Source organism: Colletes gigas, unplaced genomic scaffold (genome assembly GCF_013123115.1).
Source record: "Colletes gigas isolate AHSC1104 unplaced genomic scaffold, ASM1312311v1 Colletes_gigas_Sc00007, whole genome shotgun sequence".
NCBI lineage: Eukaryota > Metazoa > Arthropoda > Insecta > Hymenoptera > Colletidae > Colletes > Colletes gigas.
In genome coordinates, this window is record NW_025106636.1 from 270,807 (window position 1) to 284,773 (window position 13,967).

The 13,967-nt window shown below is 38.1% G+C and overlaps 1 protein-coding gene across 1 annotated transcript; it reads left to right on the plus strand.

Annotated features, from left to right (window-relative positions):
• The first annotated feature begins 453 nt into the window (after positions 1-453).
• On the plus strand, positions 454-13,898 carry LOC122396397 (D-galactonate transporter). The gene is made up of 10 exons (XM_043394748.1): positions 454-717; positions 5,716-5,827; positions 5,891-6,014; positions 6,676-6,828; positions 7,936-8,046; positions 8,431-8,593; positions 8,907-9,105; positions 9,389-9,667; positions 9,926-10,123; positions 11,090-13,898. Exons 2-10 carry the CDS (start codon positions 5,722-5,724, stop codon positions 11,281-11,283), a joined length of 1,527 nt encoding a protein of 508 aa, XP_043250683.1. The 5' UTR covers positions 454-717; positions 5,716-5,721; the 3' UTR covers positions 11,284-13,898.
• The last annotated feature ends 69 nt before the right edge of the window (positions 13,899-13,967 follow it).

Below are 13,967 nucleotides of genomic sequence, written 5' to 3' on the forward strand. Positions count from 1 at the left end.
CCGTTTTACCCAGAATTCAATATTCTTCCATATTTTCATATAAAAAACATAGTATTTTATTTATGAATGCACTACGTAATGTACCCCTTTAATTTTGTATACAAAATTTTCACCTGCAGCGTATATTTTGAATATTAGAGAGGTGTACATTTGACGGTTTCTTACCTCCGACAGAACGATAATAAACTGCAGTCCTTTTAAAAACGTAATCGTTCCCATACGATGCCCGTAGATAATTAAAAAAAGTAACACAGGCCCGAGGAGATTTACCAAACGCGGTCTCTCATGTTCTTCGAGACGATCGCTCTTCGTAATTTTCTTTCTACGCTTCCAGAGGAGGAAAAACCACGTAAAAAAATAGTCGATTAAAAGAACCTTGCACGATCCAAGATCAAGAGTATTCCTCCCACTACGGAGGCAAAGTACTTGGCCGAGAGTAGGAATCTATGAATGCAGAGTCTGTTGGTTGGTACCCCTCCCTCGATAGAGCCCGTGGAAGGTCCGATCCTTGGACACTTTCTTATAAATGAAGGTTGACCGGTGGCTCGTTCCTCATTTAACGCTCCATCCCTCGCACCTGGAGGGATCGGTGTCTGCACGTTCGCTGATAAACAATTCAAAGAGTGTATCGTGTATCGAGCAGTTCTGTGATTCGAAACCGCGGTTATCGTGGGACATTTTGCAAGAGGAACCAAGATACGCGGTTGCAACGAACGCGTAAGTATTTGCTTCGAGCTACGATTGTTCGAACAGCCAAACCGGATACGAGAATTACGTTCACGTTCTTTCGTCAAAAGAGTTCGCGTCCTTTGTAGAATTTTCCAACACCAAAACGAGAAATGGCGAACTCGAGAAAACTTTGATACTGGAAACAGAAAAAAATGGATTTGTTAGTAACTTGGATTTTACGAATAAAACGTAAGGGGAAGTTGGTCTACGAATCGATCCGAACAAATTGCATTACTCGCTGGTGAACAGTTCGAGTCGAACGAACCCTGATGCAGTGTGAAAGCTGTAAACAAGGTGGAAAATCGTTACACGTGCACGCGTATAAAAACGTTGACACGTCGGTGCAAATTTAATATAGCTTCTTTAAAAAGTATCTACCGGGTTGTACGTTTAAATCTTAATAAAGACGGGCAGTCGGATCTTTGATACAGGTCTTCCCCCAACCGTTTAATGGTTAAAGAGATTAATGAGTCGAGAAATATGCAATAAGTAGAGCAGAATAAATTATAAGGCAAAGAATAAATTATAAAACAACATTCGCTATGATGAAAACGTGAACTGTTCGCGTAAAGGAAAAAAAGGTGTCGCGTAGTCGGTGTTGGCGACGAATGGAAAATGTAATTTAAATGTAACTAGGATTGCAGATTGTCGCTGTAACATATCATAATACGAATATACAAATCTATTCTAAAGTGACTTTCTTCCAAAACAACTTGAAAGATGGCTGATTTGATAGAACGATTGTCCAAAAGCACCCAGTATATTTCTCAATCAACAGGATTCGATCGATTCCGTGAAAAATGTGTCGCGATTATAATAAATTATCAGAGAACTGTAAATCTTTGTTAGGATCGACTGTAATTGCCAGAGTGAACGCGGTTTTACATTCCGGAACTCATTCCAAACGTACGACTCACGCGGATCTTCTTACGAAAACCGAACCGTGTATCGAGCAATTTACAAAATTCTATTAAAAAATTCCAATATTTAACTTCGTCGTGCTTTAAGTTTGGCCTTTAAGTTACACCTCTGAAAAGAAACATGTAGCGATCGAAGTGATCGAAGAGAATATTCTAGATAAGAGAATCGTGTAAGGAAAGGCGGAGGTTATTATTAACTTAAGAAAAATATGCATATTTCTCTTATTTGCGCAACACGCGTTACGAAAGTGTAAACAGATACACCTATCTAACCAGGTGCTTGGCTACATACTTTGGTCGACATTTTATTCGAGAATAACGAATAAAACATACACCAAACAATATCTATGGACGATCGTTCGATATCTTTAAATATTTTTGCAAATTTTTTTGGTGTTTCTAATTATTTTTTCTAACTATACTATTTATAGTATACTATATAGTATTTATAGTACATAGATAGTTTGTAATTTTCCTGTTAGTCGAATAAAAGCGTAACGAAAGACACACTCGCCCTTCGAGGACAGAATTATTAACCAGAGTATTTAGCCTGCATACTCGAGCTGACATTTTATTCGAGAATAACGAATAAAAAGCCCAACAAAAAAATATCTTTCCACTCGAACAAATTAATTTTTTTTCCCCCTAATTGTCGTATTAATATCGAGCAAGTAAACGCATAGTTTTTAGTTCTTGCTATTGATCGAATACAGGCGTAATAAAAAACATACTATACTCGCCCTTCGAGGACAGAATTATTAATCAGAGCACACCAGCTGTGCACCATTTCTATTAATGAACAGCGTAAACCGCGCGATCTTGAAGATGTCGAGCAGTGCGACTAATTGAGAGGCATTCTATGTCCAATCAGGATTCCAGCTTCCGAGTATACGCCCATTAGGCTCGTTCAGCCTTCGATCTAATCGTTCGGAAATCACAGAAACCAGTGCCTCGCGTAGGTCACACCTTCGCTGGCGGTCATAAATATTACAAAGCTTCGCCGAAACGTTTTCAATCTCACGACCAACGCGAAGAAAAAACTTGAATTTTTTTTTAAATAACGAAGCAAAGGTAAAGGTGACCGTGAAACCCTCGAAACTGGACGTTTCAGGCGTCTTTTCCAAACTACTCTACGACGAAGGATAGCGAAAAAAAGTTGAGAATTTCTTTCTGTTCCAAACTATAGACATTGACATATTTTCGGTTCGCACGATAATGGAATATGCATTTAATGTGAGTGCATAATTTGAGAAAGATTACAGAGATACCGTGGCGATAATTAGAAACGATAGAGCCGCGGGAAACGTGGAGTAACTTGAGTAATAATAAATATTGTTACATGAAAATTACAACGAGTTTTCTTGAAATGTGACTCAACGTCGTCGGACAATCAGCCGTTACGATACGTATGCAAATATTACCAGAGTTATAGTTAACGTACGCGTTGCACGTTTCGACGACGGTAATAAATTTCGCGTCGAATCGACGGATAAAATACCAAAGTTCGAACACAATCATGCATTCGAATACGGTTAATTGGCTCGGGGAATCGAACGACAACAAACGCGCCATCCACGGTTTCGCGGATGCACGTGATTCGCAAGGAACGCGATAATATGACCGCTGACTGACTGATCGGTATGTTTAATTGGCGCGAAGGCATGTAACACAACGAGTAACAGTATCTCGAGTAAAACCTTAATCCCCGGAACGCCGCTGCAATAATTAAGGAGGAAACTACGTGCGTTGAAATACGATTATCACGGCGAGTTATACATCGAAAGAAAACGGCTCTTTTAATTAGTACGCGCTCTTTTTGCTCCATTTTGTTTCCTCGTTATTGAAAATTCTCTATTTCCATTTATCGAGAAACGAAACTGCCTTCCGATTTTACAAAAATTCACGTTTGTTAATCTTCGAACCAAGGCCGCTGGAAGAATGATCTTTGCCGATCATGATTATTTATTAGTTCGTAAGCACGACTTTACGTCGATCGTGATCTTGAATCATCGATCGGATCGCGTATTGTACAACTTGGACGGAAATCGGAGGATTAAATTTCGATTCGATTCGTTTCGTTCTGGTAACAAAATTGCTAAATGATAATTAAAAATAGAACAGAGTGATGGAGTTTGTACGCGATTGTATATGGTCGTCGGTGAAGATTCTGACAACGATTGGACGGAAACTGTGCATTCTCTACGGTTTCTTGCTCGATGGGCGTGTACTCGGGGCAGAATAAATTTTCCGTTTCCCCTTCGACGTATTAATTAATGGCCAAGAAACGATACTGGTTACTCGGTTCTCTCATCGGTTTAATCCCACTTGTCGTTCGAACTGTGCCATAAATTACGATCGATTAATTGCACTTTAACAACAAAACGGCTAAAGGGATCATGGTAGAAAACGCTTTCGAACGATGAGTTGTAAGAAGTGAATATGTTATAGGATTCCTCGTTTATACATAATGCATTAGCTATTGTTTCCCGTACAAGTATCGCTAATTGAACGCCTGGATATCCATAAAAGATTTCGATTCAGAAGAAGATCTCTCTGTTTAAAATCTCTTTGTTGCCAACCCAATCCGGGCAAATATCCCTCTTTTACGGCGATCTAAAATTAAAAATAACATCGACAGTTTATTTTCCAAGGATATACGTATGCACATACGTGCACGCCAGTCTTACGTGGAGTTTAGTCCGTTCGAATGTCGATTAATTCCCGTATTCGAAAAGTTATGCAATTTCAAAGACACGCTTAAGGTCGTCGTTTCTTGTTCTCGAACGCCATCGAGCCGTTTTTTCGAAACTGTAAAACAGAGGACGTTCGGGCCACGATGGTGTTCGAAAAGAGCAACGAAACGATGCGTAATCGGTATCGTGACGTATTCGTTTCTGTTAATTTATCTTCCGTTTCGACGCGTAACGAACCGACTCCAAGGTTTCTCGCTGTTCGCACGAATACGTTGGGCGGAGTTAGGCGTTATTTAGAAAAAAGTCACTCCGATGAATAACAGACTCCGATCCAAAGATAATATTTCACTTTGCATGCGCATGAATATCGCAGCGATCCGCGATGTGGAAAACTTCGAGAACGTTTTTCGATTCTTCCAACGAAAACTAAACCGATTCTAATATCCGCTACCCTAATTTTTTCCTTTTGCCCTAAATCAGACACGTGTATCTATCCAAGCGTAGAAAAGTATCGAAAAAGGTTTACGTGTACTATGATACAATGTTGACGAGTAAAACAAGTAGCACGTTCGACGGTATGGCGCGACACGAAATAATTTATTTTCGATTTCGTTAGAAAGGAAATAGTTCGTTCAAAATTTCTCAGACTCGAAATTTCTTTCGCGAATAATCGAATAAACATTATTAAAACGATCATTTCCGTTCCGTTTGAATGATTTTGGTTCAAGGTGACCGAGTCACGCACGCGCGTTACAGTCCTACAGAAAATGGGCGCGGACGTTTCTTCCGAACATTTGCCACTCGTCGAACCATATTCCCGTTATCTTCGCCCTTTTAAAAACAAACGGTAAAATCGTAACCCTTTCCATAAAAAAAACAAAACATTTATCCAAACAACGCGATTGCATCTTACCCTCTCTTTTTTTAAGTGGAATTCTTTGTACAATTTGAAGCTTTTTTAATTTCCGCAACAAAGTGCCGAGGCGGTGATTAAGATTCGTAAATTGCAGAGATATCGCAAAGTGGTTTTGACCAATTAACAAAGTGTAAATATCGTCGGTTGTTAAAAAGCCTCGTTTCTTTTTTAATTTTAAAAGCTATTCGAATTAATTAGATCGCATTTTTTCCACTCTGACGATTATATGTATATATACACACGTCGTTAAATTGAATGGTGCGCAGCGGAACAACTACAGCGGAACAACTACTCGTCGTAAACCGTGTAGATTTTATAACACATCTATAAATTATGCCTACGAGTCTGCGTTAATTGCCTTAATTGTTCTCGATTACTCGATTATTTACAACGTATCGTTTCATCGATCTCGTACGATCGCTCGTTTATATCTAACAATCGGATTTATTTACTTCAGGGCACAATGTTGCGCACGACGTGCGAGAGATTGCGATTCCTTTACAAGCCCTACGCGTTGGCCGTTGTCTCGATCGGATACGTGCTCGGAGAGCTGGGACATTACTTGATCGGTAAGCAAACACGTTCCTTTTCGATACTAGCCGTTTGTGTAACGCGTTCTTTAACGCTCCAAGGTGTCACGAGCAAAGCCACGGCGGAGGATTTACACTATGGTGACATTTCGTGTCAATTGAATTCGACCACGCTGGCAGTCATCGATCTTCCCATTCAATGCGAGGCAGCCAAGAACCAAAGCTTGTAAGTATGTAAAAAAAACTGAAATTAAAATATAGGAATTTAACCCCTTGACGTACGATTCAATGTAATTTTTCAAACGTATGCTATTCAATTTTATATAAAATGGCCACAAAATAGAACAGATTTGTTTTACGAATACCTCGTCGATGAGTGAGTAGCCTCATGATCATGAAACTTGACATCAAGAACTTGGATATTTGAATTTCCATGAGACTATCGGGTCCAAATAACTTCCAAGTACATTTCATACCGAAGCAATTATATTTACGGGAAATTTTAATTCCGAAAAATATAAGAAATACTCGAGATACGAATTATTATATTTGGGGGTTGAAACGATCCTCTGCAAAGCTCCCCGTTTCATCGATTCTGTTAATAAAAAAATGAGAATTTTGATGAAGATCAGCAGTGTGTAAGTAACGCGGTGTTCGTGTGGTAACTTTGAAAGTAACTGAAAAGATAGTTGTTTCCAGGGCGATTTAATTTCGATACGACGCAGGCGATACAGAGACTTTTCGTCAAAGGTTGTGCATCGATACTTTCACTATTGTCAGCGTACCAAAGGGGGAACAGTGATCACGAATGTTGGTCGAACGTTACCTTCGATCGAATTAGAATCCACCGGTTCAACTTACAGTGTAGTATGTATTTTGTTTCGCAGCTGCGAGACTCTGGAATTGAACGGTTCCCGCTACTGCGAATGGAACTACAATGGCCTTGGTCTGGACTATCAAATCTTGGCCGGGCCGAGTTTTATCGCCGTGTTCACCGTGGTTGGCGTCTGCTTGGGCATAGCCGCTGACAAATACAACAGGTAACCGTTATTAATTACAAAATGATTATCGAATTATGTTTTCCAGCGATTACACAACCGTGTACCGTTTCCAGAGACGGAGATAATATCGTTTGCCGATGTCTCTTCACGATCCTCTACCGGATCTAATCATTCACGATCATAACTATAAAAATAACAATATACATTGCACAACGTCGCGCGATCGCTGCGTCTTTATTCTTAAAATAAATATTTCTTGCTACGTGCACGTCTTTTAGATGAGAAACTTAACTTTGTTATTAAATATAGAGAATCAGACGCATGATACTCTAACAAAGGAAGGACACGAATTGTCCTTGTATACTATACAGGGTGTTCGATCAGCCCTGGGAAAAATTTTAATGGGGGATTCTGGAGGCCAAAATAAGACGAAAATCAAGAATATAAATTTCTTGACTAAAGCTTTATTAAAAAGTTATTAACGTTTAAAGTTCCATACCGACTGGAAAATTTTTCGACGAAAAAAAGAATTTCAAATCGTTCTAAAAAAATTACTTTTAGCTAGGGAGATAAATTACAATCATTTTTAGTTAATAGACATACCCCCGAAATCCTAACCAGTTTCGAGAAAAAAATTCAATAAATGTCTAAATTTTTCGGCAAAAAAAAAAATTTCAAATTGTTCTAAAAAAATTATTTTTAGCTAGAGATGTGAATTATAATCATTTTTGGTCATTAGGTATACTCCCGAAATCTTACGCGATTTCGAGAAAAAAATTCGAGAAGATGCCTAAATTTTTCGACGAAAAAAAAAATTCAAATCGTTCTGAAAAAATTACTTTCGTTTGCGGGGGTCAATTACAATAATTTTTGATGAATAAACATACCCCCGAAATCCTGCGCATTTTCGAGAAAAAAATTCAGTACGAGCGGAACTTTAAACGTTAATAATTTTTTAACAAAGCCTCCATCAACAAATTGGTATTCTTGATTTTCGTCTTATTTTGACCTCCAGAATCCCCTATTAAAATTGTTGTATGCATGTTCCTAATGACATGTATAAAATATTAAATACTCGATAATTTTAGATGTGCAAACAATTCAAGTTACGAACCATACAATTATAATTATAATTTTATTTTGCAGGGTAAGGTTGCTGACTATTTGCACCGTCATATTCAGTATCGCGATCATCCTAATGGGCGCAGTCAAGGAATACTGGCAATTAGTCGGTCTTCGCATGATACTAGCGGCCGGGTAAGTTGAAATATTTTTAACAATCGATACCAAATAAACGTCTACTTCCTCGCCAATGAAGATACAAAAACAGTTCGATCGATTCTCTTTAAGATTTATTTAAATCAACGTAATGTTTGAAAATAATGAATACAGTGTCAATATCTGATAAAAGTCTCTTGATTTTCCTTTTTCATCGGTTTCCAAAATCGCCTTATTAATCACCAGTAGATAGATACTCTGTATAAACAGAACCGTTTAACGCTATTTCTACCAAAGGTATAGAAAGTTACAATTTTAATTTCGAAATTACTGTCGAAGTTCGATCGTTTCTCCACGGTAGAAATAACGTTGGTGCTTCGATGTATTGTAAAGGAAGAAAAAAAAAAAAATGTGAACACATAGGGAGGCAGGGTGCAATCCACTGGCGACTGGTTTACTTTCCGATTGGTTCCCCGAAGAACAACGTGGACTCGTCATGTCGATTTTCAACTGGGGCATTTACGGCGGTTATGGTTTTGCGTTTCCAGTTGGTCGTTACGTACCGAAACTAAACATTGCAGACTTGGTGAGCAAACTTCAAATTTACCTATCTTTCTAACATCTTTCAACGTTCGAATCCGGATCTCAAACAATTTCTATTCTTCGTGATCACGAGTACGCTAAAGTATACGTTTACAAAAGAGTAATTTTTTTTCGTTTATTCGTTACGTGTAATTTTTACGACACTAAAAATGCATTAAATAAATCTCAAAGAGAATTGAATTCTTTCACATTTTGTATTTAATCGTGCATCTTCATCAATGATTCGAATGAACAAATTGATTCTTGGATGTTGAATTCAATTGGATAAAATGTGATGGAAATAATGATTTGAACAGGGATGGAGGGCCTGCTACTACGGAGTCGGTATCATAGGGCTGATTATGGCAGTTTTCACTTTCTCCCTCAGCGAACCGGAGAGAAAGACGATCGGCGAGGAGGAGACGAACAAAGATGGATCGAAAATACCAATTTGGAAAGTAATCCTGCAACCGAGGATCGTTGTTTTGTGTTTGGCCGCCAGCATCAGGCATTGTGGTAAAAACCAACACAATTTTATTTCGATATGTCACAAAAAATGACAACACTTCGAAGTTGAGATATAGGTTTTCTTTCCTCAATTTTTCAAAACAGTCTGAACAGTGTTACAACCCTGTGTCAAACAATTTATACAATTTTTATTATTTTTCCCATAAAAAAAAAAGAGTCGTGTCTATTCTCGAGAAACGAACAAATCCCAAGGGAGCTTTATGCTTGTTTTTTTGTCGCGAAAAAAATGCAGAAATCAAGTTTTGAGAGGAACCGTTGTTGTTGATTTCAGGTGGCATGTGTTTCGCGTACAATTGCGACCTTTACTACAGAGATTACTTCCCCGACTACGATCTGGGCTGGTGGCTGTTCGCCGTGACGATCGTGATCGGTAGCATCGGCGTGGTGGTCGGTGGCGTGGTCAGCGACAAGTTTGTCGAAAAAATGGGAATCAGATCGCGCGTCGCGTGCCTCGCCATCAGTCAGATAATCGCGACACCGTTCGCGTTTAGCTCGATATACTTCACCCCAGTCTGGGCTATGATCAGTCTTGGAATCTCTTACTTCTTTGGTAAGCAAAACGACGATCGGTTATCAACGCTATTTGTTCATGGTCGCTATAGCGAGCGGGTTTATGATATGGACGCGACTTCTCCGCTATTTTTGAGGATTAGGACTTCGAGACATTTCGAGTCACACTCGACATAGGAGTGCAAAGGGTTAAACTTCGCGACTTTCCCTAAACTATGATGCGTCGGTAGGAATAGCGACAAAGACCTCGAATCGGTGTTGCAAGGTGTGTATTATCCGTGGATCGCTTTCATTGCAGCCGAAATGTGGTTTGGCATCGTGTTCGCCGTGGTCGTGGAAATAGTTCCTCTCCACTTCCGGTCGACCACCATCGGCGCCTTTTTATTCGTCATGAACAACATCGGTGGAAATTTGCCGATACTGGTCGAACCGACTAGAATGGCTATCGGTTACCGAGAGTCCCTCTACATCTTTTACGCTGGATTTTATGGCCTCAGTAAGTAAATAAACAATTAATAAATTAGCATCGACAAATTTTAAAAACTTCCCACTTTTATTCAAAATACCACCGTTCTTATAGAAACTTCCTTCGCTGTACATATCAGGGTGGATCTTGTTTTTCGACCATAGAATTTTCATTTTATATGAATGGGGAAACGGTGCCACGTCGAATTTGAAATTTTGTTGTTCTTGCAATTCGTTCTCCGTTTCGATACACAGTTTCTAGAGGGACTCTAGAGGACAAAATAACACGAAAATGAAGAATACCAATTTTTTGATGAAGGCTTCGTTAAAAAGTTATTAACAATTAAATTCAAACGTTTCAAACCGTTCTGGAAAAATTATTCTCGGTTGCGGGGGTCGATTACAATCATTTTTGGTGAATAGACATATAATCGAAATCCTACCCAGTTTCGAGAAAAAAATTCGAGAAGGTGTGAAATTTTTAGACGGAAAAAAAAATTTCAAATCGTACTAAAAAAATTATATTTAGTTATAGGGGTCAATTATAAGCATTTCTGGTGAATAAACTTACCCCCGAAATCCTATCCAGTTTCTAGAAAAAAATTCGGTACGGATGAAACTTTAAAAGTTAATAACTTTTTAACGAAGCCTCCATCAACAAATTAATATTCTTGATTTTCGTCTTATTTTGCCCTCCAGAATCTCCTATTATAATTTTTCCCAGGGATGGCCGAACACCCTGTATCGTTGAATTCGTCTTTTCACGTCCTATAAAAATAGAAAAAATTATTACTTTGAAATTTCAAGAGAATAAACCTTGGACAAAAAAATTGTTTTCTTCCACCAATTTTCATACAGTGACACAATTCTAGGGGGCTTTAAAAAAAAAAAAATAATAATAATAATAATATTGTTTGGTAAAAAATATTTTTACCAAGTGTAACCAAGGTCCACCCTGTCAGTAAGAAGCTATTTAAAAAGATACAATTATCCTCAGGTTCTATCATGTTCTTCTTCACCATGTTTCTGATGGATGGTGCCAAGCAAAAAACAAAGAACATAGCTATCACGAAACCGGAATTAGGATACGATAACGATACGTTTACTAACGACGATGGAACCGCGCCACCGATACAACTCCCACACTTGTATCCACAACCGCCGTATCGTTACGAGCACTCTAGGTTATAGGATAAATAACTATCGTTTAAAAATTGTAAATAGTATCCGAAGCGATTCGAACGACCATCGAGTAACATATCACGCGTTGCTTGGGTCTCCAGAACGATCACTGTACCGAGCAACGTGATCGGCACAATTACTTAAACCGGGCTCAAATTTAAATTATAAAAATACAATTCTTAACAAGACAATTGTAAAAATCCATCTGTTCTGTACTTCTAGAAGCCATAAATGGTGTTTTCTACATCGTGATTAGACAAGAAAATTCATTTAGAGCATTTACTTAAGTAGCGGAAGAGAACAAATTAGTAAAATTTTTGAAATTCATTTCTACCGAACGATATTAGTTGTTTTAGATTTTGAATCCGCCGTGAGACGCAATATCGTCGATAAATGATATTGCGTGCATAGATTGCGAGCATTATTATTTAGTATCGAAGATACGATATTTATAATGTGTTTAGTGTAAGATTTCTAATAAACAGTACCATCAAATTGTTACAGTATTAAGTTTTATTTATTAAATACGGGACGACGATCACGAATTCATCTTATTTGTTACTGTGTATTAAAAACAGCCCTGAATACACATGTATACAAAGTATACGTTCGAACACACACACGCACGCGTGCGCATCGCGCACGTCACACGACGCGCCAGCTAATGTAATATAAGATACACAATAGATTTGTTACCGAGATTCATCCTGAAATCACGTTATAGATACAGATTATTTAATATAAATAAAGACTTGTTATTTGTAATGTACAAAATAGTAGGAAAGCATCCTTAACAGTTTAAGGTCACGATGATTTGTCATGAAACGTTGTGTACATATTTACATGGTCGTACTTGGAAAAATACTTTTCTACATTTATCAATAAATATGTTATTCAAACGTTGTCGTGTAAAAGTATTGCAACGGTGATCAAACTCTTGTAGTTACACAGGGTGTTTCAGAACTGCAGTTACCAAGAGAACGTATAGGAGGGGGAGGGGAGGGGGGTAGCGTTCAATAACATTTGATATTAATTACTATACTCGAATTTCTAAAAACCGAGTACTTTGAGAATAAATATTAACGCTAAATTTTAGTCGAAGATGAAATTTTTCAAATTTCAAAATGACGATGAATTGAGATTTTAAAAACATAAAAATATGCCTCGTTTAGTTTCAAGCATATGCTTACAAAGGAAACACAAGCTTGTTCTAGGAAAACGTGTTATTTTCAGCCCCGTGGGAGTGGGTAGCGTGCTGTTAATTAGTAAACTTTTCCGTTTCACGCTATGGACACTAATTAACTAAGCTTAAAATTCTAAAACATCCTGTAAACTCGTATTGAATTATACGTAACGGTATTCTATAAATGCCTCGGCATAAAATATCGATGTCGCCTCCTACGTAAACGTAAAAATCTGTATCTTCGGTACAGCGTTATCGTCACGATAACTCGTTTCTTTTCTTTAAAATGGTTACTGGTCGGTATTGTTTCGTCGAGATGAACTCTTTTTAACACTAGATTTACGATATTTTTTTTTAATTAGAATATGTATTCGTGCAATTGCGTCAATTAAATTGTTAAAAAATAATATTTACGCTTTCTGCGATTTTAAATATGGAATCGAGCATCCGTCGAATTGATGGTCCCCGTAAATCTAGTGTTGAGCAACCATAAAACATTTCTCGCGTGAATCGATCCCTCGAGTTACCGTTCGCGTGGAAGTAAAACGTGCCATTAAGTAATCTGTTATCTGGACGGCTCGTTTCGCGCTTCGTAACGGCTGAACGACATCTGTGAATAACAATTAATTTTACCATACGACTATCTTACACCTGATACGTGCGCCCGTGGAACAAACTCGAGTCGGGATCGATCGATGGGAGAATAAATCGAGCAAATTGCACACGATTAATACAAGTGCAGGAGAAATGCACGAACACGAAATAAGAATGTGGGAAAATCTGTTACGAGGATACAGCCCTGGTCGATTGCGTGGAAATAGTCGGTGTACGATCGGTGAAATAACAAACACCGACGAAAATATGCGAGAATTCGATAACAAAGGCAACAAAATATCTTCTGAGATTGCTATGATCGAAGCAGTAAATGTGCCTCTCGGAAGAGAAACTGATCTCGAAAATTGATCTTTAAACCATTCTTTTTTCGCGCCGAAATGTACGGAAAAATTCGGAAACTTTATTGTATTTCGCGAAAATACGTATAAAAACCTGTTTTAATATGATTTTCGTTCGTTATCGCGAATGGTGTCCAGTTTATTCGTTAATTTGGAAAGTTTGTTCGAACATGGTTCGACTCTGGCCTGCGGCCAACGTGCACCTAGTCTAAAAGTTATTATCGGTATAATTAGACGATATACATATGCGTGTATGTATGTATGTCCTTGCCCGATCTCGATCATAGAACAGCTACACTTTCTCGACAATCTCTTATAACGTGCCTGTTTTTAAAAATATAATACTTACGGAAAAGATCTACCACGTATCTGTCGAACAGACGGCAACCTTCGGAGGGTCAATCGATCAACACTAAACCTACCACGACCGGTCAAAAGACCGTTTTTTAAATTTCTAACATACAATATTATTTTAGCGCCATAGATCTCCACGACTCTTCTTATAGTATACTTATAGTATATATAAATTTTTCTTTTGTAGTCCAACTTGTCTACCA